This window comes from Saccopteryx bilineata, chromosome 7 (assembly GCF_036850765.1).
Source record: "Saccopteryx bilineata isolate mSacBil1 chromosome 7, mSacBil1_pri_phased_curated, whole genome shotgun sequence".
Lineage (NCBI taxonomy): Eukaryota > Metazoa > Chordata > Mammalia > Chiroptera > Emballonuridae > Saccopteryx > Saccopteryx bilineata.
This window is the reverse complement of record NC_089496.1, coordinates 16,775,362-16,801,845: the sequence shown is the minus strand read 5'-3', so window position 1 is coordinate 16,801,845 and position 26,484 is coordinate 16,775,362. Positions and strand designations below refer to the sequence as shown.

The 26,484-nt window shown below is 41.9% G+C and overlaps 1 protein-coding gene across 8 annotated transcripts in view; it reads right to left on the bottom strand.

Moving 5' to 3' along the window:
- The window catches only part of SRPK2 (SRSF protein kinase 2), a 308,829-nt gene that overhangs the window by 22,331 nt on the left and 260,014 nt on the right, over positions 1-26,484 (bottom strand). For 7 of the 8 annotated variants that reach the window (XM_066240509.1, XM_066240511.1, XM_066240512.1 and 4 more), the window contains 5 exons: positions 20,418-20,524; positions 7,796-7,961; positions 6,250-6,275; positions 4,591-4,837; positions 3,554-4,036 (listed from right to left, as the gene is read on the bottom strand). In XM_066240509.1, the coding sequence (XP_066096606.1) occupies positions 3,554-4,036; positions 4,591-4,837; positions 6,250-6,275; positions 7,796-7,961; positions 20,418-20,524 (1,029 nt within the window). The remainder of the gene's footprint in view (positions 1-3,553; positions 4,037-4,590; positions 4,838-6,249; positions 6,276-7,795; positions 7,962-20,417; positions 20,525-26,484) is intronic. The other variant, XM_066240510.1, reaches the window with a different exon arrangement.

Sequence of the window (26,484 nt, the reverse complement as noted above, 5' to 3'; positions counted from 1 at the left end):
GGCCCACGTAGCAAAACTCGGAGATTTAATGCCCAAATCTGACCCATTCACTTGCCAAATATTTACTGAGTCCCTTCTATGTTCCAGGAGTTGACTTGGCACCAGGAACAGCATAAACAAGACATATGAGGTTCACCCACCACACCCCAAATTAGGTAACTCCTGTACCGGCTGGGAACACGAGCCCTACAGTCAGTAAGATGATTCACACACCAGGTCAGGCGGCTCTACATGCTCTGAAGAAAAACAAAGCAAGGAAAGAAGATGGATAATGAGGATGGTGTTCAGAAGGTTTTACTGAGAAGATGCTGTCCGAGGAGAGGCCTGAATAAAGGGAGACCCAGAGGAAGAAGCCCCAGGCAGAGGAGACAGCCAGCACAGTGCAGAGGCACAGACAGCCCTCTGGCCAGGAGAGAGGAGAGGCCTGAATAAAGGGAGACCCAGAGGAAGAAGCCCCAGGCAGAGGAGACAGCAAGCAGAGTGTAGAGGCACAGACAGCCCTCTGGCCAGGAGCGCAGGAAGCAGAGGGGACGTGGGCGGGGGTCCGGGGGCTGCTGGGAAGCAGAGGAGACGTGGGCGGGGGACCCGGGGGCTGCTGGGAAGCAGCCTGCACAGAGCCCTGAGCTCCTGAGGGCTGCCTCTGGGTGCTAAGTGCAAACACCCTGGAAATGGGGCGGTGATGGATATGCTTTTAGAAAGCTCTCGCTCTAGACTGCTGTGCAGAAACAGCCCAGAGGGCGAGAGTCAACGTGAGAAGAGCAGGGAGCCCGTGTTACCACAGCCAAGGCAAGGACTGACAGGGACATGATCACTTAGGTGACAGTGAAAGAATTCAAACCATACCAACATACTTCCAGTTAATGCCAACAAGACCTTCTCCTCCAGGGTCCTGTCCTTCAGATGGGATGAGCCAGAATCTAGTCCATGGCTCCAGCAGCTAATAATCCAAGAAGAATTCTGCCTCCTCTTCTCAGCCTTCAATGGTTCCCAAATTCCTCTTGGGACAAGTTCACATTCGTTAGCCTGGTATGTAAGGCCTGGCCTTTTCTCAACTATACCCTAACGTATATGCTCTGCTGTAATGACAAGGATCTACACCAGGGGTCTCAAACTTGCGGCCCGCCGAACAATTTTGTACTGATTTTTTTTTTTGTTTTCAACTGCAGTGAGAAAAGTGTTGCGTAACAGTTGCCTTTTGTAGACCTAGTGCGGCCCGCCGAACGGCTGTGATCTTGCTCTGCGGCCCACATGCTGAGTTGAGTTTGAGACCCCTGATCTACACAAATTCTAAATAAAGCTTGTTTCTCTTCCCTCATGTTCCCGTGGTGCCAAGTGGCTACCTACCAGCCTCTAGGGCAGTGGTTCTCAACCTGTGGGTCGCGACCCCGGCGGGGTCGAATGACCAAAACACAGGGGTCGCCTAAAGCCATCGGAAAATACATATTTATTATACAACCCACAGGTTGAGAACCACTGGCCTAGGCCACACTGCCTCCATGGAGGAAACAGGCCCCATGCAGAAGGCTGCCCATGGCTTTGAAACAACCAAGCAGAAAACTAAACCTGAGTGTCTCCAAGTAAAGGACTGGGTAAGGAGATCCTAACCCTTCCATGTCCCTAGAATTTAACAATACAGAAAAGGTCTACTTGGTAAGAGACTGGATCAATGAAAAAACAGATCTCCTATTTCTCCCTAATTCATGCAACAGATGGTACAAGGGATGGAATGTGCGTTGGACAGAGTGAAACTTTGTGAATAGAAAATGGTGAGAGAAAGGAAAGAGCAGAAGGATATAACCAGGTATCACTGATTTGTTTGTTCATTACTCAACAAATGTTTAACTTAGCACCAAGTTAGATGCTGAGGATATCAAGAGAAAAATACATAGCACTTTCAAAGAGTTTACAACCTAGTGAAGAGAAAGACACTAGAAATGAACAATGAACATAATTAAGAAAAGTATGGGCCCTGGCCAGTTGGCTCAGCAGTAGAGTGTCAGCTCGGCATGTAGATGTCCCACGTCCGATTCCTGGTCAGGGCACACTGGAGAAGTGACCATCTGCTTCTCTCCCCCTCCCCTCTCTCTCCCTCTCTCTATTCCCCTCCTGTAGCCACTGGCTCAGGTGGTTTAACTAGGCTGGCCCCAGGCGCTGAGGATGGTTCCATGGCCTCCCCCAGGTGCTGAAATAGCTCAGCTGCCAAGCAATGGAACAGCAGCCCCAGATGGGCAAAGCATCAGCCCCAGACAGGGTTTGCCAGGTGGATCCCAGTTGGAGCACATGCAAGAGTCTGTCTCTCTGCCTCCCTGCTGCTCACTTAATAATAAAAATAAAAGGAGAAAAAAAGACAAGTATGACCAGCAGGAAAAGAGAAAGTGGGAAGAAGAAAGGCAACAGGTCCGCTGGGGAACATGGGAGGACTTGTGTTTGAGCTGCCGCCTGACAAGAAAAGACAAGTTTGTCAAAAGGATGGAGAATGGATAAGCAGGAAGAAACATTCCAGGCAGAGGAGAAGCACAGGCAAAGGTACAGAGAAGCATGAGCACGCCCTATGCACAGATGCTCTTCATTGTCTTGGAAATAAACTGGGAAGAGGCTTTGCCACACTTGGTACCACCAGAGTCAGAAGCAGTGTGATAGTAGTGTAAGTGAAGAAGACACATGGAAGTGAGTTCTTCCTCAGATGAACCTACATCCCAGGTGAGAGCATCTTATAAGAACCTTCAGAGTTCTGTTCAGAGTAAAGTTTAAACAGGATCAGATTGTTTGCCCAAGTAAAAAAAGAAATATATCTTCAGGATGATTAGCTAGAGCCAGTGAGCAGCAAAAGCAGCTCTGGGGCCTCGCACCTGCTGAAATAAAGGGGCTGCAGAACTGGTGGGGCTACCTGCAGGGCTGGCTCATCAGTGGACTCTCCACACGCTAAACCCTCTTGTCAGCAGAGCAAGCAGAAGAGGTTTCTGAGCTTCCCACTGTGGGCCAGAATGGAAACCAACCGCTTACTGAAGGCCCTTGGCCTCACCAGCAGGGGTGTGCCATTTGGCATGCACTCTCAACTAAACATTTGATGTAAGTCAACATCACATTTAAATATATGCCACTTCCTTTAAAATTTCAATAGCTGAGTCCTATAATAAGGAACACTTCCTTAATATAGACAAAGAACTGGTACATACTTCCTTGAATAGAAATGAAACAAACCAAAAACTAAATAATACACTACGAGATGGAAGTACAGGTTATAAATTAAACTACACATTCTGGAAAGCTACAGGTATAAGTTCTTAGACTTGGAAGGTTTTGCAAATGTACAATGTCACTACAGAAAGAAAGAGAAAAGCTCAGAGATGTGATCTGAGGTGCAGAGAGCAAGAGCAAGTGGCGCAGACGTCTTTTCCATCCTTTATTCACGAGCACAAGGGCAGGGACATGAACACAGATAACGCATACACACATGACTTTACCACTTGCACCAGATTCCCTCCACAGCGTTTGTCAAGTGTGGGACACTCAGGCCACTGAAAGCGGGTACCTGATGGGGAGGGACACTTACTTTTTGGCAAATCCCCCGTGCTGGAGGCTGAAACCGTCCTGCTTCTGTCATGGGACGGACTGCTGTCCTCGTGCTCAGTAAGTGGGGACCCCTCGGAAAGTGCAGAGCCACAAGCCACAGGTTCTAAGGGCCCAGAGAACAATGATGAGGAAAACTCTGGAAACTGTGACTCAGAAATTTTATGTTGTCCATTTGGCAATTCACCATTGAATTGTTCGTAGGAGCTGCTATATGTGTAATCACTCTCTGCATTTGGCTCATCTAGGTTATACTCCTCAGGGTTTGGGCAATCTTCTTCATCGTCATCTTCGTCATCCAGCTGCTGTTCCAGTAGGAATGGGCCGTTCTCAATATGGCCATTGGTTTTGGGTGACTCTATCCACGTAGGGTCTATGTTTTCAAGTTCCTGTTCAACATCGTCTTCATCTTTCTCAATGTTCTCTTTCTCGGCGTCTTCTTTCTCTTCCTGGTCCTCAGCTTCCCCTTAAAAGGTTGATGAGTTAAGAATTAGAACTTGTCACTCTTTAACACACTGGCACTAGGGACTTATCTCCTCCAACAACAGGTATTTCTGTGTGAGCTTAACGTCTGTTCTACGCGGCAGACACCGCTCGGCTCTCAGGATATATCCTCGGGTTTTGGAAATCTTATTTTTCATTTATTAAGTAACTGGCTGCTCTTATTAGAAAATGCTTTTTGGGGAGAATGACTATGATAGTAAATTTCCATTTCTATCATCTCCTCTACTATCTTTGGAAAAAGATTTTGTGGGTACATTACTATTAGGTAAAACGTTAATTACAAAATAAAAGACAATTATCATGAGAGAGACAACAAAGTTTCTCAGACATTTTCCATGTCTTAAAAAGCTTTTGAACTACTAACTTATTTCTGGAATACATTTTACAAATAACTACCAGGCTGTTGCCCACATTCCCAAATTAGGAGTGAAAGAGAATCCTCCTTCTATCTGAGCAGCAGCACAGTCCTAGGTGAGGCGGGGCCCTCTCCGCAGCCCCTCGCCTGCCCTCACTGACCGTGGTCCTGCGCAGCCTCCCCCGGGGCAGCCTCCTCCAGTGCCGCTGCTTCTGGTCTCCGCTCTGGGCAGCACCCATCGTTGTGCTCGTTGGAAGGTACAGCTGGTGTTACATTTTCTTCTATTATTTTCCTTTCGGCCTCGCGCTCCAATTCTTCTATTTCCTGCAGGCGCTTTTCCAGTAACTCAGCCTGCCTTTTCTGCTTCTTTTTCAGTTTTTTCTTTTTGTTTTTAGAAATTTTTCCTATCTACAACATGTTAAGAAAATACCACAGGTCAGTGTGCTTCTTTTTAAAGCACTACGCGATAGAACAAATGCTGGCAGCATGGCCAATACCAACAGCCTGTTTTTTCAGGTCATACTGAGTTGAAATCACATGCCCAGACACGAGACCCACCTGGTGGCTGGGGCTACGGTCAAACCAGAAAAAAGAAACCAGAGTAATACCAAACAATGCACTGCTACTAGGTCCCACCCTCAGAGGGATACAGCTTAAATGCAATTCAGTCTTTTTCATTTAAACTCTAAGAACTGAATAAGGAGAATTCCCTTTAAACAAGAAGCACCTCCTCAGGTTTATATGCTGTTACCTTTACACAAAGTAACACTGTCCCCTCTCCTTACTATCTTACTTAACTGTCTGCCCAAACAGGTATATTTCATTCAGTGTTGGTGAAAAGCACTGTTATGCTTAGTCTCTCACTGAGCTGTTATCACCAGCCAAGACTGCATGAGTAGAAGGAATGAGCATATGAACTAAAAGAAAATAAAAAGCCCCAGTTGCAGCCTGCCTCCAAGCGCGGCCACCTGAATGGGAAGTCCTAGCAGTGAGAGCCACCAGTTTTCACAGAATCAACAATTGAAATGAGCTGCTCCAGCCAGGGTGAGCAGTGGGAAGTGACCAGGCTGCACGCACCTCCTCAGGTGAGCCAGGTGGCACAACTAGCACAGTTCCCTCCTGGCCCGGGACTTCCATTCCCAGCCCAGGGCTGCGGGAAGCACTCTGGATTTCTGGGCACTGTCTCTCAAATGCTTTTGGTTCATAAAGCTCTTTTAAAATTTGTAGGTGACCCATCAACTCAAAATGCATACATTCTGTCCTCTGGAGCTTCCTCTGTGGGATTAGGATTCAATTCTAGGCAGCTGCCTTATTTGACTGGACTTAGTATTTTGACAGGACCACAAAATAGATAACACTCATCTATGTTTAACTACTGGCTGGAATAAAATTAAAACACCTTCAGAAAAACAGGTAACTTGGAAGGCCAATGAAAAATATGGCTAAGTATTTTCAGAATAATCACAGTTCAAACTCTCTCTCGAATACCTCACGTTTCCCAAGCTCGGCTGACAGCACTCCAGAAAGAACATGAGGAGAATAAAGACCAAACTAGGAGCAGCTCTATTTCTAACTCAAAATCAGTTCAACTTGTCAAAACAGTGTAAGTCTTACATATTCAAGAATACACAGCATTTATAAACATACCTGTCTTTTACATTACTATATATTAGGACATCTGTGATTGAGAAACAAACCAAAAAAATGTACAGCCAATTCCCCCAAACCACCCTTAAATAAAAAATTGTGGCAGAAAAAAAGTAATGTTACAATTTCAAAAGTTCAATAACGAGCAGTTGTTTTTAAGTGTAAGTACTTACAGGTTTTTGCTGTGGAGCCGTACTCACTAAAACAAAATAAAACAAAATGACTGTTTAGAGTGAAATTAATACATACCTTTATGTAGGTAATTTGAACTGTAAAATGAAATAAGCACTATCCAACTTCATCAACTGTTAAATACTAGAGCTTCTGAATCAGAGATCTAAAGAATGTTTATCCAACTCAAATACATTGGTTTCAAAACCCACAGCAGTAGTTGTTCAATATAGAGCCACTTCTCTTATTTACCTAAAATTAATCATTTATTTCAAGAACAGTTACCCCCAAAGCATTGATGGATAACTTCAGAAAATAAAGAGTTCACAAATGAAGTCACTGAACCAAATTTGTTTTATAAACAATAAAATGAACAATTTAGATGATTTGTACATCTATGTTCGAAAACTATTTACCAAGCCTGGACAACTGAAATGAATCAGATACTGAGCAAATATTCTAGAAATCAAGACTAGACCTCGCCAGCTTCAAAAGCTTGACAGACTATACAGTTCCCTGCTCTACAAAAACAACCTGATGTAGACAATAAGCCTCAGAGGAGTGGCCCCTGCCCAGAGCCCAGTCTGTCACAGGGCTGTGGACTGCAGACTGCGCTCCTGCCTGACTACGGGGCAGAGACGGCACGAAGAAGGGTGACAGCACGGCTAACACTGCCCTGCCACCAGCAGTAAAGTTGTATATGCCAATACTCAAGTCACTGGGTCTTTCCCACCGGGCCTTCCGGAACAGACTCCGCACCAGCAGCAAGCCTGACTGCCGTGCTGCGCTGACTGGAGGCCAGGATGCACTCCGAGCCTGACACCGGGAGAACTGCCACAGCAGGTGACATGGGACCTGCTACCTTACACTCCTCTGCAGAGAAGCGAGCAGCAGAAGAACATGTCCAAATGCAGACAAAGATCAAATAAGAATTTAAATGATTTTTAAGGTAGAACAAAGTTAAGTAATTAAAATATTAAAGTATAATTTGAGACATCTTCCTTCTCAAGAAAAAGGTCTAGCTATTTCTATTAATCAGTTTCTTACAAAAGTTCCTAATATACCGCTCACAAAAATTAGGGGATATTTTATAGCTTCCTATTCATTTAAAAAATATCCCCTAATTCTTTTTTTTCAGAGACAGAGAGTCAGAGAGGATAGATAGGGACAGATAGACAGGAACGAAGAGAGATGAGAAGCATTAATCGTTAGTTTTTTGTTGCGACACCTTAGTTGTTCATTGATTGCTTTCTCATATGTGCCTTGACAGTGGGGCTACAGCAGACCCTTGCTCGAGCCAGCAAACCTTGGGTCCAAGCTGGTGAGCTATGCTCAAACCAGATGAGCCCGCGCTCAAGCTGGTGACCTCAGGGTCTTGAACCTGGGTCCTCTGCATCCCAGTCCGACGCTCTATCCACTGAGCCATTGCCTGGTCAGGCGAAAATATCCCCTAATTTTTGTGAGCAGTATATGTACATATTTGTCTCAGTTGCCTTTAATGTGCAACTTTGCAGGCTCTCAATGACTGAAACAAAGCTGGCTCCCCACCTGCAGACCCCGAGGGAGGGGGAGCCCCGGCTTTCTGCCATTCGGTGGCCTCGGCGGCCATTCTTCTCACGTAGGCGTCATCCACACACATCAGGATGTTTTCCGGCTTTATGTCGGTATGAATGATCTTGCACTTACTGTGTAGATAATCCAACCCCTGAAGAACCTGGTCACAGTAAAATCAAGAGAGAAGATGAATTATTTACACCTTCAGTGTTCAACATTTATTTGTAAAGTAGTTAATATTGTCACAACGCACAAAATTCAACAGACAGAAAAGGATATTTAATAAATCTCACTCCGACCCAGCTCTTCCCTACATGGAACCAACGTGCATCATTCTGGAGATAACTTATGCTTGTGGAAGCAAGTGCATCTACACAGACATCTATACATGTACTTGTAAAAAACTTTACTGAGATGTGAATCACATGCCATACATCTACCTTTTAAGTGTAGAACTCGATGGTGCTTAGATGTGCAGCCATCACACTAACACTTTCATCACCCAAGAAAGAAACACTGTATTCACTGGCCATCACTCTCCAGCCCCTCCAAACTCTTCCCACTCTAAGCAACCACCATTCTATTTTCTATCTCATTCTGCACATTTTATATAAATAAAATCACACAAAAAGGTCTTTAGTAACTGGCATAAACATTTACAAGGTTCTTCATGTGTTGCATGTGTTAATACCTCATCCTTTCTTCTGATCGCCAAAGAATGTTCCATTGGATATATAAATTTTTGTCTAGCTATTTATTCACTTGACGGACATTTGAAGTTTTCCCACTTTTGGACTGTTATAAATAATATTGCCATGAAGTTCATATACAAGTTTCTGTGGATACAAGCTTTTATTTTTCTTGGGTATACTCCTAGGTGTGCAATGTTGGGTCATAGGATAACTCCATGCTTAGCCCTTGGATGAATGACCAGACTGTCTGATACAGTGGCTACATTCCTAGCAACCACAGGTGAGGGTTTTGATTTCTTCATCATGATCAACACTTGTTCCCTCTTTTTCATTTCAGCGACTAGAGTAGGCATAAAGGGTGCATCTCACCACTGATCTGTATTTACATGATGGCTAACGATGTGCACACATTTTTAATACTGTAGGAAAGGAGGTCAAAGTCTTTCTGGGCTTACTTCCATTCGAGAGAAAAATTTTTGATTCTTTCCATAAACAATTATTTTTAAAATACAGATCATGTTCCTATATATTAGGACTTCTACATGCTCAATAAATATTAATATTTAATAAATATTATTCATGCATTTTAAGTTATTTATAGGTCTTGTCCACAATAGACAAGAAAGTGGTAGAAAGACAAACAGATGATATATATGATCATCCAACTCTGGAAAGTTCACAGCAGAAACCAATGCTTCTGTCCACCTTGAGTATTTGGCTAAACAACCTGAGCAGACAACACACACAGCATTAAGCAGTGAAGGTACAGATGCTTCAAAAGGAAAATGAAAAAAAAAAGACCTGTCTTTCAAACAGAATGAAAATCCCTCACCTAATCTTTCTACCCCCTTGTCTGGCCACACACTACACCATGTGTCTGATACAAAGCAATGAACATGTACAGTTCTTGTTTACCACAGAGCTCACTGCTTCATGCTGGGGGAGATAAAGGATTGGCCAAAAAGAACCCAAGCTGAAGCACAGGCACAGCAAACACAATTTAACATGTGGCTGGGTTCCTGGTAAGTAGTACCAGGAAATGTCAACACTCTCCCTAAAATATCTTTGAACTACCATCCCATCCTTCAGGAGCCTTTCTCTTTCCACATTAGGCCTTTCAGAGCTCGTAGGCTCTTTTACCCTGTGGGAGGCTGCACAGGTAAGAGTTCATGGGACTCACTCTCCAAATGTGCTCATAGGAGGAGTTAGTTCCCAATAAGAAGGATGCACTCCAGATGAGTAAGTGTTCCCAGCAAGAATTTAAGATTCCATATTTTTTAAATAATGCTATTGTACTCAACTGGGTTAATTTTCCTTAAGAAGCATAGTTTATTACATCTGACTATGAAAACAGGCAAAAGACTTCACCACTGGAACAAATTAAGTAAGTTAATTAAGGTAATGCAAATGATTAAAGGAAAAAAACCGTTAAGAGATGTAGCATTAAAACACAACCTAGGGAGTACACTGTTCCTAAACTATTGCTAATCACTCATTCACCGGGCCAGGTGTCTAAGCTACCTAAGCCTCCATTTTCATGTCTATCAAAGGGGGGGTATATATATTAGATATAAGGTAAGAATCAGAGATAATCTGTGAAAAACACAAAAGACAAGGTCTAGCTTACAGGAAGTTCAAAATAACTGGTACAACTGACCGAAGCCAGAAGAGAAAGTATGGTGGTTCCTCAAAAACTGAAAATAGAACTACCTTATGACCCAGAAATCCCTCTACTGGGTATATACCCCAAAACTCAGAAACATTGATACGTAAAGACACATGCAGCCCCATGTTCACTGCAGCATTGTTCACAGTGGCCAAGACATGGAAACAACCAAAAAGCCCTTCAATAGAAGACTGGATAAAGAAGATGTGATACATATACACTATGGAATACTACTCAGCCATAAGAAATGATGACATTGGATCATTTACAACAAAATGGTGGGATCTTGATAACATTATACGAAGTGAAATAAGTAAATCAGAAAAAAACCAAGAACTGCATTATTCCATACGTAGGTGGGATATAAAAACGAGACTAAGAGACATGGACAAGAGTGTGGTGGTTGGGGGGGGAGAGGGGGAGGGACACAAAGAAAACTAGATAGAAGGTGATGGAGGACAATCTGACTTTGGGTGATGGGTATGCAACATAATTGAATGACAAGATAACCTGGACATGTTTTCTTTGAACATATGTACCCTGATTTATTGATGTCACCTATTAAAATTAATAAATATTTATAAAAAAAATTAAAACTACTAAGTCACTCATTAAACTTCTCATCTCTTCCATTTCTAATATGAATGGGCTCTTCTTGGTAACTTCTGTGGCAATAAAATTCCATAATCTGATTCCATCATTTCTTTTAATTCTAGACTACAATTTAAAAAATCTTTAGCTGTAAGCCAAGAATAGTTTCATTTTCAAAAATGTCATTTCTGTCTCAGCCAGTGAAGTTTAAAGCAATAAAGCACCCTAGGATCCAGTATCCAACAATCATGGGCAATCTTACAAAAATTTATACAGAATTATTGATGCAAAAAAGTAAAAATCAATGAATCAAGCTTCGTGTTCAAGGATAGCTCTCCCCTTGCAAATTATGAAAAAGTTTAAAAAGCCTTTTGTAATTTCCCCTGGTGCCTTCATTTGTCAAATCACAGTGTTTTTCTCTCTCTGGCCTACAAAACATACATACCTGGCCTCAGCAGCAGGGGGCAGCAGAGGCTGCGCAGACCCTTGGGCTGCTAAGAGAGCTGAGACCAGTAACCACAGGAGGGCAGGGACAGGGCTGCATCTGCTCAGGGAGCCAGCAGGCCCTCCAGGAGCAGGGCCAGCTTTCTCCACAGGAGTCAGACATGCAGGTTGGCAGCAGTGCAGAAGTGAAGGCAGAACCCAGGGCTGGGAGCCAAAGACAACTCCATTCTTCATCAGGAACTAACCAGCTGTGGTTGAGACCAAGTCCTTTCTCCCAAGTTCAACCATAGAATGAGGGGTTTTGAGTTTGACCCCCACTCAGGGGCACATATGGGAAGCAACCAATCAATAAACAACTCAGTAGAACAAATGAATGCTTCTCTCTCTCTCCCCCACCTTCCCTCTCTGTCTTTCTAAAAGCAGTAAACACACAAAAAGAACAAAACTAACCTAAAATAAGGAGTTTAGTCAAGATAGCCTCTAAAACTTTTTTCCATACACCTATGAACTGTGCCAGAGCAACTATGCTTGGCACAGAATGGGAAAAGATATTGCAAAACAAGTATCTGATAATATTCAAAATATCCAAGCAACTCATACAACTCATTAGCAAAATAAAAAAAGTAAAATAATTATAAACTGGGCAAAGGATTTGAGTAAACCTTTTTCTCAAAGAAGATATACAAATGACCAAAAAGCATATGAAAAGGAGTTCAATATCAATAATAATCAGAAAAATTCTGATGACTGGTGTTAGCAACCTGCTCCTTCCTACCACAGCCTGTGGAAACAGGTCCCGCAATCTTGCAGATATAACAGGAGGAGTAAGTGGAGAGTAATGTGGAGACTTCTCCTGAAGGTGTCTCCTTGGTCCTATGCATGCATCACCCAGAGTGATGCTTACCTCCAAATTCTACACTGCAAAGAGAAACAAAATGAGAAAAATTTTCCAAATTATTTTATGACTCCAGTCACAAGGTGGGACTTTCTTCCCCAATCTGAACAAAATACACAGGGTGTGGAGCCCTGACCTGCCTCTTACTCGGAGGTAAGGCCTTGCTCAGGCAGCTCCAGGGAGCCCCCAGCAGCCGGAGAGCCGGGCAGAATGGGTCGGTGGCCCTGAGCAGGAGCGCTGCACTGGGATGTGGGGGCGACACCAAAGGGGCTTCTCTTGAGCCCAGAAACTTTCTTACTAGGAAAGCTAGAGCTCACACTGGGTTTCTCTTCCTCGCTAAGAGAGATAGGAGGTAAAGCCTACAAATTCCTCCTGACAGGCAGGCCATTACATGGAATGGAGAAGTCTGGGAAACACCGGCCTACAATAAGAGAAGACACGAACTGGAGCCTCAGAACACAGTGCCAGGGGACATGGTCTTCTCCCGCCTTTTCCTGAAACAGCCCTCTGCTCCCTGCTCTACGACCGCCTAGTGAGCAGCAGTGAGCCAGCCCAGTGGCCACGGCGCCCCGCATTTAGACTGCAGAGATGAGCTGAGAAAGAGGCTCACCTCCCTCGAGAAGGAGTGACTTCACTGTATTTCTGGATTGAGGATCCAGCATTTTGAGGAGAATTCAGAGTTAGTGCAGATCATATGCACCACCATACCAAACAATTCCAAGAATAAAAACGTTTACCAATTTAAAATTAATCTTCTGAGCTAAAATTCAGCAACTCTCGTTTGATTCACTGATAACTAGGACCAGGAAATAATTAAAATGGTAAACAAGTACTAAATGTACATAAAATCACTCAGCCTGCCGGGCAGGGTGCAGTTCCCTGTATCCCCACAGGGGCCGCAACACAACAGCAGGGAGGTTTGAATACCCACTGCATTTTAGAAGTTCTCTTAGCTTACATACTGCAGCACACATTACAAATTATAAATGACCTGTTAAATAAAACCTAACGACTGTAGCTTTAAACAATCTAATTGCCAACTCTACTATTAAGGTCAAAGGAAAAAAAAAACAACCCAAAAGAAAAATACAAAACCCACTTACCACAAACAGAGACATGTTATCATTTAAAATGCTCTCAACTCTTTCTATGTAGACATTTCACACTCCTTGCAGTTGAGAGCATGAAAGAGTAAATCACACCACCTGGATTCAAGTCCTGGTTCCTGCACAGGCACTGGGGCCTGGGGAAGTTTTTACCCTGTCTGTGCAAGGCCTCCTGTATGGCTGCATAAGTTTGTGATGAGGGCTACAGGGTTCAATACAAATAAAAAGCACTTACAAGACCGAGTGCCTAAAAAAGCATAATAAACGTTAGTGACAATCTAACAGAAAATAATAATTTTAAAATCCAGGTGACTTTGCTATAATACTGAAAAAACTAGCAGTTAGAAGTTACTGAAATCAGGGCCTTGCTCTTACTAACCTGTAACCTGCATTTAGTGGAGCAGTTCTCAACCTGTGGGTCGCGACCCTGGCAGGGGTTGAACGACCAAAACACAGGGGTCGCCTAAAGCCATCGGAAAATACGTATTTTATTTTAAAACACCTGCACCACAAATAACAAATATTGCCAACACAAGCACTGGTTTTCTTCTTTTGGCTTAGAAATAAAAGCTAGACATAAAATAGATCTCAGTAATGCTGATTTTAAAAGGGAATGAAAGCTGTGGGGCAAAGAGAAAACAAGACCCCATTGTTAAGGCCAGAGAGGCAGCCTGGCGTGTGGCAGGGCGCCCACTCTGCTGCAGCGGGGTCCAGCAGCCCACCTCAGCAACCAGCACGGTCCTCTTGGACAGGGACAGGGTCACCAGGGCCAAGTGAGCACAAATAAGTACTGATCAAAGGATTGAGAATAGTGTATAGGAAACCCTGGAAATGTAACTGATTTAATTGTCATTACTTTTAGAAAATAACCAAGAGGTGCCTGACCAGGTGGTGGCACAGTGGATAGAACATCATCGACCAGGGACACTGAGATCCCAGGTTCGAAATGCCAAGGTTGCTGGCTTGAGCGTGGACTCATCTGGATTGACTGCAGGCTCACCAGCTTGAGCATGGAATTATCGACATGATCCCATGGTCAATGGCTTGAGCAAGGGGTCAATGGCTCAACTGGAGCCCACTGATCAAGGCACATATAAAAAGCAATCAACAACTGAAGTGATACAACTATGACTTGATGTTTCTCATTTCTCTCCCTTCCTGCCCCCCCTCAATAAATAAATAAATAAATAAATTTAAAAGTAATTAATTAATTAATTACTGGACAAAAATTTACTTGCCAGGAGGTAAAAACTAAATCGAGGTTTGTAAGGGAAAATATAGGCTGACACCAGCCCACAGAAGAAAGAACAGTAATTTAACTCTTATTGGACACAGGCTGAGCACAACTCCAAATGGTAAAATGGTAAAAGCATGAGCTCTACACAGATTACACTGGGGAATAAAATTTTTGTTGCATCCCCAAAAACACTTGTTCTTATCTAATTCGAGTGTGCTGATCTCAGATCTGACATTAATTTTTCTCTGTAAGCTACTGTTTTTTTGCAATTCAAAATTTTAGATTTTTATCTTATTGTAAAATTCTCAACATTTAGTTTAACACAATGAAGTAGAATGTCTTCTTGGGCATTGCCTTTGTGAAAATATAATCATTTATATAATGCAGTAAATACACTAATACACTAAAAGATATGACTGCATCAGAATTTGTCTACAATTTTGAAACAGAACATATTAAAACACTTATTTTAATCACAAAATTTGCGCAAAACTTATTTAAATTCTATTCAGGCAAAAATTTGCGTTTGTAGCTCTTGTGTTTGTGTACTTGTTGAGTACAATCTCGTCTGATGCTCCAGCAGTAGTCTGCTCATCACTAACAGCTCCAAGATTTTCGGGAAACTTATCAAGGTGACTGTTCAGGAAGTGAATCTTAACGCTTATGTTACATCCAATGTTGTGGAAAGCCAACAGCATCCTTTGAACCAGAAGTTCATAGTTTTCTGCTTTTTTGTTGCCAAGGAAGTTCTTTGTAACTGCCACAAAAGACTGTCATGCTGCTTTCTTCTCCTTATTCATCTTCCTGGCAAATTCTTCATCATGTATGAGGGTTCAAATTTGAGGTCCATCGAATACACCTGCTTTTATCTTCTCGAAAGACAAGGCAGGAAAAGCAGAAATAATATGTTGAAAGCATTCACTTTCTCTATTCAAAGCCTGACCATACTGCTTCATTAAGCCAAGTTCGATGTGAAGTGGGTAAAAATGATCCTGTCTTGATTAACTACAGGTTCATTCACAATATTTTGCATCCCTACTTCCAGAGCTTCACGTTTCGGTCACTCCTTCTGTGTCCAGTGTTTCTCTTGAGTTCGGCTGTCCCACAAACACAGAAAGCAAGGATACTTTGTGAAACCTCTCTGTTGTTCTAGCAGGAAATTTACCATTTTAAGATCCACACAAATGATCCAGTTATGCTCCTCATACTTCAGAAAGTCGAGGACAATTTTCATGTCTTCTTACTAAGTCATTCAATTCGGGTTGGCTAAACTGCTGAGGGGTTAATGACTGCTTGGCATCAGAAGAAGTCCCTTCAGATTCTACAACGATTTCCTCATGCATCTTATCAAAATACACTTGATCACCATGTTCACTTTCTTCATCCTTAGAAGAAAGAAAACCATTGAAAACTGGAACTGGGAGTGTCTCAGAGTGTGGGATAGGTCGTATTGCAGAAGGAATATTAGGATATGCGATCATATGTCTTTTTTTCTAGCCGATTCCCTTTGTATGGATCAGACAGAAATAACAGTCACTGCTGTGGTCCTTAGGTTCACGCCAAACCATGGGAATACCAAAAGGCATTCCTTTGCATTTTCCTTTTGTCCAGTCACGAAGCATTTCCTCACAATAATGACATACAATATGAGGAGCCCAATTCTTGTCTTGATCTCCAAGGGGAACTTGAAAATAGGCAATATATGCACGTGTCACAAATGATAAAATATGGCGCTGTTGAAGTTGGAAGTGTGTAACAGCCACATATATAACAGAAGGTGTCAGGGCTATTCTTACATTTACGCCTACTCGAAGAAGCCATGATTCAAACTTAAAACAAAATAAGAGGGTGTTTTCATCAGATAATCATTTTTTACATTTAAAAACAACTACAATTATGTAAAAGTGATGTTTGTAAAACACTAATTGCCTTGTGGTTATGTTCAATCCAAGAGTCGTTGCCCTTTAACTCTAAATTAAAAACCAATGCATGCCATTAACTATAACAAAAAGAAATTAAAATTGCATAAAAACTAGAGCATGCACCAAAAAACGTATTTCAGATTTGGAATCAGCAATGCAGAAATATATAGAAACAGTTCTAAAACCTCATGCAACAGAAAATGAAAAAAAATTGTTCCCCAGTGTTATGTGGGCCTGAATTTCTGCTAGACCACTTCATACTTTTTTTTTTTAATTTTTATTTATTTATTCATTTTAGAGAGAGACAGACAGACAGACAGAAAGGAGGAGCAGGAAGCATCAACTCCCATATGTGTCTTGACCAGGCAAGCCCAGGGTTTCGAACTGGCAACCTCAGTGTTTCCAGGTCGACACTTTATCCACTGCGCCACCACAGGTCAGGCACTAGACCACTTCATACTTTTTAAGTTACTTCTTTCTACCACTTAACATAAAATCAGGACAGTAAAAAGACCTATTTTATAGAGATACTATGAGGATTCAATGAATTAAAATTACCAAAGTACTTAGAACTATTCCTGGCAAACAGTAAGCACTGAACAAATATCTATGATTATTAACAGCAGTATTCCTTTATATCTTAATAATCTAATAAGGAAGGTACCTTTATTATTCTCATTTATTTATAATAAAATTGTGGCCTAAGGAGGTTAAGTTGGCCAAAGCCCTTTATCTAAAGCAGGGTGTATCTGTCACCAAAATCCAAGCTCTTTATCACTCCATACATATATTGCTTCATGAACGCTAAAAATATTAAGCTTTAGACAACAGGCAATGGAAAACCAACAGAGGTTTCTATTGGGGAATATGAATTATGAAAGCCAAGTGTTACTCAGAAATGGTAGCTGCCAACAGAAAGGAGAATAAACTGGAATAGGAAGTAGAAGACGGGCTGGACCCTGGAGAGCAGAGGAGCCTATGAATCAAGGGCAGTAGCGATGGAAATGGAAGGAATATCAAGAGTAAAAAACAAGGCAAAGGATCAAAGGCCAGGTGACTGATGAAGCATGGCATCTGACAGAGCCACGAGGATGACTGCAGGAGACCAGCTATATCTGACCGTGGAGGCGAACGAGGCCTGGAGATAACATCAGAAAGCTGGCCCACCTCGTCTGGTTCTGGGAAGGAACGTAAACACGAAGGTCTATCGATCAAGGATCTTCTCAGCACTACCTAGGAGTCAAAAATACTAAACCCAGGCCTGGCCAGTAGCTCGGTTGGTTAGAGCATGGTCTGATACACCAAGGATGAGGGTTTGATCCTTGGTCGGGGCTCATACAGGAATCAAGCAATAAGTGCATAAATAAGTGGAGCAACAAATTAATGGCTTTTTGTCTCTCTCTCTCAAATCAATAAATACATTAAAAAAATTTTAAACCCATAGGCTGTACCAGAGAGAATGAAGGGAAACTCAAGTACATAGATTATTAACTGGGATATATAATAATTCACTACTTTGAAAGTTAAAAGGGGAAAAAATCTAAATTCCATGATAATATTTTTCTTAAATAAAATTAAAAATGGATTTCACACTAAAATAAAACTTCTACTCACAAAGCTTAAAAGAACTAAGTGCAGACCATATAATATCAAAATACAGGAAGTTTCTACAGCACAGCGTACATGAATCACAGGAGGATAATACACTCACTAAATCCTTTCTCCAATCAGTACGTGTGTACTGAAGTGCCACTAAATCCCAAGGTTTTATCTTTAGATCTACAGACTCTTTTATTTGCTAAGAAAAGCTAGATTTCATCTGACCAGGCAGTAGTGCAATGGATAGAGCGTCAGCCTGGGACACTGAATACCCTGGTTGGAAACCCTGAGGTTTCCAGCTTGAGCACGGGTTCACCAGCTTGAGTGCGGGGTCACCAGCTTGGGCACAGGATCATGACCTGTGGTTGCTGGCTTGAGCCCAACACTCCCACTCAAAGTCCAGGCACATATGAGGAGAATCAGTGAACTACTAAGGTGCTGCAATTACAAGTTGATGCTTCTCATCTCTCTCCTTTCCTGTCTGTCTGTCCCTCTCCCTTTCTTGCGCTTAAAAAAAAAAACAAATAAAAGAAAGAAAAGGTAGATTTTGTTTTCCCATTCTGGAACACAAAATAAATATCCATGATTCATTTGCTAGTTCACTTTCTTATATGGCCAAACGCAAGATGCGGTGACAAGGTCAGTTAACTATGGCAATAGCAAATAACTTTGAATGACAGAACCTGTAATGAAATACATGAAGGTGGTATTTCTGAAATGATTTACTTTTTGTTAGAATACAAAAATATTTTTATATTTTCAGGATTTATCAGTTTTGACAAGGTGATATTTTTAGAGTTACCACTAATATAAATACTGAAGTGACTTTTGGGGATCAAATAATTCCAATTAACATTAATACTCCTCCTCAGCACATATCTTTAAAGGAAAAGTACTGTTTTTTCACAAGACATTAGCCATAGTAAAATAATAAATTTAAGTGCTACTATCTAAAACCTAAAAGGGAACAGATATACTATTGTATACAAAAGCTAGCTAAAACTCTCTACTAGGCATGTGTGCATACCTAACGTAACACTGTAGAAGTACAGTGTCTCACTGTGTAAGCCAATGCAGAAAGCCCTTCTCTCTAACCATCTTCTCAAGTAACATCTTTAATAACAGAAGACAAGTGGCCAATTTGCAATATAAAAGGACAAAAATAAATGAAGAGATGATACACAGGCTGAATAAACGAAGATACCTATACAAAATTTCAAAAGCAAAATCTAAGATTCTTTTATTACACAAATTTAAGCATCGATTTTTTTATAAAACGGGTTAAAAACTTACTCATATGCATGTATGCAAATATACAGCTCACAAAAATTAGGGGATATTTAAAAATGAGTATGAAATGATAAAAAAGCATTTGATTTTTTTTTAAACAAGAACATCAGAGAAGCAAATGATAAGTCAAAGAAAGTTGTTCAATTATGCAAATGAGATGCAAAACCAACTTTTATTTCTCCGGTGAAAATGCACCATACAAAAGGCGAAAGTACTGGAGCATCTGCACATCCTCTGATCTCATTTTTGTGAGCAGTGTGCTACGTACAATGGTTAGGAAGGTTCTCTTTTAGGCCCCTATCACTTGGATTTACAATTCTTCAATTGTGAACCGCTCCCAGATTCTTTTCCTATTTGAGAATTCTGGACCAAAGCCTGTATTTCAGGCCTGGAACCCTCAGGCAAATCTATGTAGTTCAAGATCTGGACCTGGGAGAAAGACACAGGCTCCAAACCACTTAGCCTTCTTCTCAAGCAAACCTAAGGGCCTCTGTGGTCGATAAATTACGCTGAAGAAGTATCCACAGCAATTATTTTATGAATAGGTAACCCAGAATAAGTTGTACCTGCAATATTCTTAATTTAGGCTGTAAGGGCAATTAGGGAACACAGAGTGAAATATTCTAGGCAAAAAACTAAATCTGGTAAACAATTCTAATTTGAAGGAGAGCATCCATATATAAATACTTTCATTTTATAAATATTTGCTAGATCATTGTCAATGACCCAGACCCCAGCTGAACATTTTCTTTTGCCATGGCAATTAAATAAAGAGCAAATCTAATGCAATATGCCCTACGTAACAAGCCTTATTATCTTTCATTACCCTTCATACAATACCTAGAAACAGCAAATAAACACAAATTATTTATTTATTTTGAATTATTTTCTAAGAAATGAAGTGGGACATTTTATAATAATGATATTAAATAAAAAAACTTTTCACTATAGCATATCACTACCTTAAAAAGATCAATATGCCTAAAGAAATGTATGCCTGATGAGAATGTCATATCATTAAAAATAAAACTGATTTAATAAGTTCAAAATGACATATACTGCAATATCTATGTGTATGTTTGTATGTTTTTAAAAAAGCAAACCAAAGTGGGAATTTGTGTTCAAAGTCTAGCCAGTTAAGTATTAGGGTGGAGGCTGCCCTCATAAGCCTCACCTGTCGAATGATACTTTTCACACAACGTACTGGAAGACCTTGATAGTTGGACTTGATGATCCACTTGAGGAGATGGTGGCCAAGCACTTCAAAGACCATGCAGACATCTGGGACATGGTTAAGGATCATTTGTGGATACATTTCCTAGTGATGCAATTACTAAAAGCATTTATTTCTTCATAAAATGCAACATCTATAGTATCAATAATATCAAAAGTGGTCATTTGTTATTTACAACCTAAATAAAATGGTCTAACACTAAGTACTTATTTTATGCCATGTATTAGCTACTGAGTTCTTGTAAGAACCTTTGTAAATAATACTCTTCCCATATAGAAACAAGGTGAGCAAAGCTGGGTTTAAAAAAGTATCCTGTATTATAGTCCAAAGGTGACAGTGTCACAACTCAATCCCACACTACTCTTTCTCATTTCAATACACTCCTCATTGATAATTAGCTTTAATGAAAATGAGCGAATTAGAACCTCACCAAAAAAAAAAGAAAAAAAATTTTTAAGTGAAAGGCAGGGAGGCAGAGACAGACTCCCCCACAAGTGCCGACTGGGATGCACCCGACAAGCCCCCTATCTGGTGATGCTCTGCCCATCTGACATGCTGCTCTGTTGCTCGGCAACCAAGCTATTTTAGTGCCTGAGGCGAGGCCACAGGAGCCATCCTCAGTACCTGGGGCCAACTTGCTTGAACCGTTGGAACCATGGCTGTGGGAGGGGGGGGGGGTGTGGAGAAGCAGATGGTCACTTCTCCTGAGTATCCTGACTGAGAATCGAACCTGGGCTTCCACATGTTGGGCTGATGCTCTACCACTGAACAAACGAGACAGGGCTCCTCACAGAAATTAATGGGAATAAAATAAGAGAAATCTTAAGTGGCCTGCCTAAATTTGTGTTCCATAGGTCACGTAAACACTTTATAAAACAGAAACTTATCAAACACAGTGAAGACATTTGATCTTTTCCTTCAATAATAACTTTCACTGTGTAACTAGATCAATTTTAATACTGTAGACAGTTTTAAAGAATGTATGACTACAATATAAGACATTACATTAGGACCAACCTATAATAATAAAATTTAAGGAATATATATTTTTTAAATAGAAATTCTAGTCAACCACCAACACTCCATAACCATCACACAAATATATTTCTGTCATTCATACAGAAAGATTTAAAATGGGTCTGAAACCATCTGAGGATATTTTATCCTTGGAGGCCTACAGATAGGTTACTAAAGAAGGTTAGTTGATTAATATGCTTTATAATATCTGCATCTACCACATCTTCACAATAACTACTGCTTTAAGTTTTAATTTTTTTTAGTGAAAGAAAAAGAGAGAGACATACACACAAACAGACAGGAAGAGAGAGATGAGAAGCATCAACTCATGGTTGTTCATTAATTTGCTTCCTCATTTGTGCCTGACAGGGGGGGCTCCAGCCAAACCAGTAACCCCTTGCTCAAGCCAGGGACCTCGGGCTCAAGCCAGTGACCTTGGGCTTCAAGACAGAGACCTCGGGGTTTTGAACCTGGGTCCTCAGTGTCCCAGGTCAATGTTCTATCCCCTGCACCACCACCTGTTAGGCTGCTTTAAATGTTTTTAAGAAAAATATGTCTACAGGGTTGGAAAACATGTGAACTACAGATTTATATAGAGATAATGTAAAATCAGAAGATTATTATTATCTCCCACACATATTACAAAAAAGGTCAAACTAAGAACTAAACTTAGTAACAGACACAGAACAAAGCCCAGGATTCCTACATTATGACCGACCTACATCATCTGAAATCACTGACAAATCTAACTATCATGGTTTCTTACCATTTTATTTAATAGTAAAAATAGTCACTAGAATGCATACATTTAAGAAAACTCCAGCCTGACCAGGTGGTGGCGCAGTAGATAGAGCGTCGGACTGGGATGCTGAAGACCCAGGTTTGAGACCCAAGGTCGCTGGCTCGAGTAAGGGGTTACTCGGTCTGCTGAAGATCCGCGGTCAAGGCACATATGAGAAAGCAATCAATGAACAATTAAGGTGTTGTAATGCGCAATGAAAAACTAATGATTGATGCTTCTCATCTCTACATTCCTGTCTGTCTGTCCCTGTCTATCCCTCTCTCTGACTGTCTCTATAAAAAATAATTAAAAAATTTTAAAAAAATTTAAAAACTCATTTACCTACAAATTAGTGGTTTCTCCTAAGAAACCATCTCCCTGTCAGCTCTCCTAGAAACTTCCTTGCAGATTTGATGCAGGAGGAGGGGCTACCCAGCCCTGCCATAAACAAACAGGCTCCTGTAGAGAGCAGAGGGAGAAGGACCAGCTCTGTCCTCTGTCAGGAGGGGAAACTAACTGCACTCAGCAGTCTTCAGAAATAATGCTGAGGCAAACAGCGAGGTGGCACTAGCAGTCACGGTACTTACTACTGACCTCGAATTCAATCTCTAGAAGAAAGATAGGCGCACCTTGTATTATCATGTTCCATAGACGCTTTTCTTTAGACAAATTGAAGGCAAGACTCTTCCTACACCAACAAAAAGATTGACTCACTTGCCTGACTGGTGGTGGTGCAATGGATAGAGCACTGAATTGGGATGCTGAGGTCCCAGGTTTGAAACCTCGAGGTCGCTGGTTTTAGCACAGGCTCATCTGGTTAGAGTGAGGGATCACTGACATGATTCCAAGGTCACTGGCTTGGCTGAAGCCCCTCATCCCGCAAATCTCTGAGAAGCAATCAATGAGCGACTGGCCTGACCAGGCAGTGGTGCAGTGGACAGAGTGTTGGACTGGGATGTGGAGGACCCAGGTTCGAGACCCCGAGGTTGCCAGCTTGAGTGTGAGCTCATCTGATTTGAGCAAGGCTCACCAGCTTGAGCCCATGGTCGCTGGCTCGAGCAAGGGGTCACTTGGTCTGCTGTAGTGCCCCCCAACCCCCAGGTCATGGCACATAAGAGAAAGCAATCAATAAACAACTAAGGTGCCGCTATAAAGAATTGATGCTTCTCATCTCTCTCCCTTCCTGTCTCTCTCTCAAAAAAACAAAACAAAAACAAAAAAAAACATGACTCACTTTATTGCAGTGGCCTGGAACTGAATCAGCAATATCTCCAACGTATGCCTGTACAAAAACCTCAAACAGCCTTGGCTAGGTAGCTTAGTTGGTTGGAGCATCACCCCAGTGCACTGGGGTTGTGGGTTTGATCCTCAGCTGGGGCGCGTGCCGGAGTCAACCAGTGGGTGCACGAACGGGGGGAGTGGCAGATCATTTGTTCCTCTCTCTCTCTCAAATCAATTAAAAAAAAAAACCTTCAAATATATAGGAGTATGAAGGGAGTGTGTTGGTCAAGTAAGTTTGTAAATATGATACATATGTTTGCATGCATAGTTTGCATTGGGTGTGGTGGACAGGTTGTAAGCAGGCAGGGTCCTTACAGCCCAGGGTTCGGGAACATTTTTGGCTGAGAGAGCCATAAATGTCACATATTTTAAAATGTAATTCCGTTAGAGCCATATAACGACCCGTGTACGTTATGCATTATCCAATAAATATTTGGTGTTGTCCCGGAGGACAGCTGTGATTGACTCCAGCCACCTGCAACCATGAATATGAGCGGTAGGAAATGAATGGATTGTAATAAATGAGAATGTTTTATATTTTTAACATTATTTTTTTAATTAAAGATTTGTCTGTGAGCCAGATGCATCCATCAAAATAGCCACATCTATCTCGCGAGCCATAGGTTCCCGACCCCTGTTATAGCCTAAGGCTTAATTTTCAAACTAAGCTTTTCCCTACACCAAGGGTCTCCAAACATTTTACAAAGGGGCCAGTTCACTGTCCCTCAGACCGTTGGAGGGCCGGACTATAAAAAAAACTATGAACAAATCCCTTTGCACACTGCACATATCTTACTTTAAAGTAAAAAAACAAAACGGGAACAAATACAATATTTAAAATGAAGAACAAGTAAATTTAAATCAACAAACTGACCAGTATTTCAATGGGAACTATGGGCCTGCTTTTGGCTAATGAGATGGTCAATGTGCTCCTCTCACTGACCACCAATGAAAGAGGTGCCCCTTCTGGAAGTGCGGCGGGGGCTGGATAAATGGCCTCAGGGGGCCGCATGTGGCCCGCGGGCCGTAGTTTGGGGACCCCTGCCCTATACCCTTGACTGTTCAATGGTGGTGGTAGTACACTCTCATGAGGAATCCTATTATGCCACAGATAAGTGGCTTTGTATCAGAGACTTCCTTGTTTGTATATTGGATTACAGGTTTTGATTTCTACACTATAAAGGAGAGCAGAAAAAGGCCAGGTGGAGGAGAGGAGAAGCAGCCAAGATGGCAGAGTTCTGAAGGAGAAGCCAGTTTGTGCAGAGAGAAGGAGATGGGGAACAGAGGTGAATAAGGCTGGTGAGGTACAAACCTTTGATCCTAGGAAACTCGGATAAGTCAGTGGCTTTGGGAGCCTTGAATGGAAAGGGAAGTGTTTTCCCACTGTGTGTATTTCTTGCCTGCCGGGTGTGCAAGCTAGGATAAAGATGATGGCCCACCAGTTCTTGGCTCCATTGTTTCATTACTGTCTATCTGAATCAAATGTGAACCTGCATGGGCCAGGCAGCTGTGATGGTGGCCGAGGCTACTGACTTTACAGAGTGCTTCCCCAAGAAACAAAGACTTAGCAGATGAAGAAACAGTATGTCATACTTGGGTTTAAACTGAGATTCAGCTTTGTCCTAAGGCTTCAGGAGCTGGAGTAGGACAAATTTCAAAACATTGCATCTGTTCCAAGCATGATATAAAAACAGCTACAAATCAGTAAGGAGAAGGCCCTGTCTCTTGATACATCATTGACACACAGAATTCACAGGGTTCTGAACAAGTGGCTCAATGTTCCTGACCTTGAGAAATGAAGGTGCAGTAGTCTCCCTTGTCTGAGGGAGATATGTTCCAAGACACACAGAGGATGCCTGAAACCACATGTAGCATGGAACCCTATACGTACCACATACATTCACTTTTATTATACATACACACACACATATGATGTTTAATTTACAAATTAGGCACAGTAACAGATTAATAATAAGTAATGACAAAGCAAAACTATTATATTGTAATAAATGTTATATGAATCTAGTCTTAAATATCTTAATGTGCTGTACTCAACCTTCTTGTGATGATATGAGCTAAGGCAATGCCTATAAGGTTGGTGGATAATGGGGGATGGTCACGTGGGGAACCCAGACCCGTGAACTTTGGCTAAGACCGCCCACAACCAAGTGCGTCAAAAGGAGGCTTCACAAGAACCGTTTGGAAAAAAAGCGATTGTCTGCCAGCCAGTGGGATTTCACCACGTCATGTTAGCTCCACTTCCCTAGAGGGACCCTTTAAATATCTCCCATGTGGTTTAATCTTTGCAACTTCTCTGGCCTCCATCTTTCTTTGGGGCCAGGGAACCTTGCCTGGCAGGATGCGTGCTCTGTACTCAATAAAACCTTTTGTTGGTTAAAAATAAAAATACCGGAAGACAAGATGGCGCTGGAGTAGGCAGACGTACCAACATCTACCTCCCAGAACCAAAGTGAAATACAAACTAATTTTTAGAACTATCATCTGGAAAAATCACCTTTGGACTAAACTAAGAGGACTCTTCAAGCAAGGAACACTGAATAAGCCACACCGAGACTGGTAGGAAAAGCGGAAACGCGGAGAGGGCTGCCCAGCTCCCTGGAGCGAACGGCAGCAGGGAGAGACTCACGTGGCGGGAAGTGAGTTTAGCAGAGGGGGAAGGGTCCTGAGCCCCAGGAACAAAGCCCCAGCCTGCAGCCCCAGAGCCCAGAAGAGGCGTAAGGACAGTATTTAGCTGGAATACTGTTTGTGAGAAAGAGTCTGATTTCTCAGACCCAGGATCCTTCTTAAAGGAACCACACAGAACATCTCTCTCACAAACACTCACCCGGGGCTCCTGGGGATGGAGGGAGAGAGGAGAGGACCCGAGTAACAGGAAAAAAGTGTAATCTAGGAGGCACAGGGAGAAAC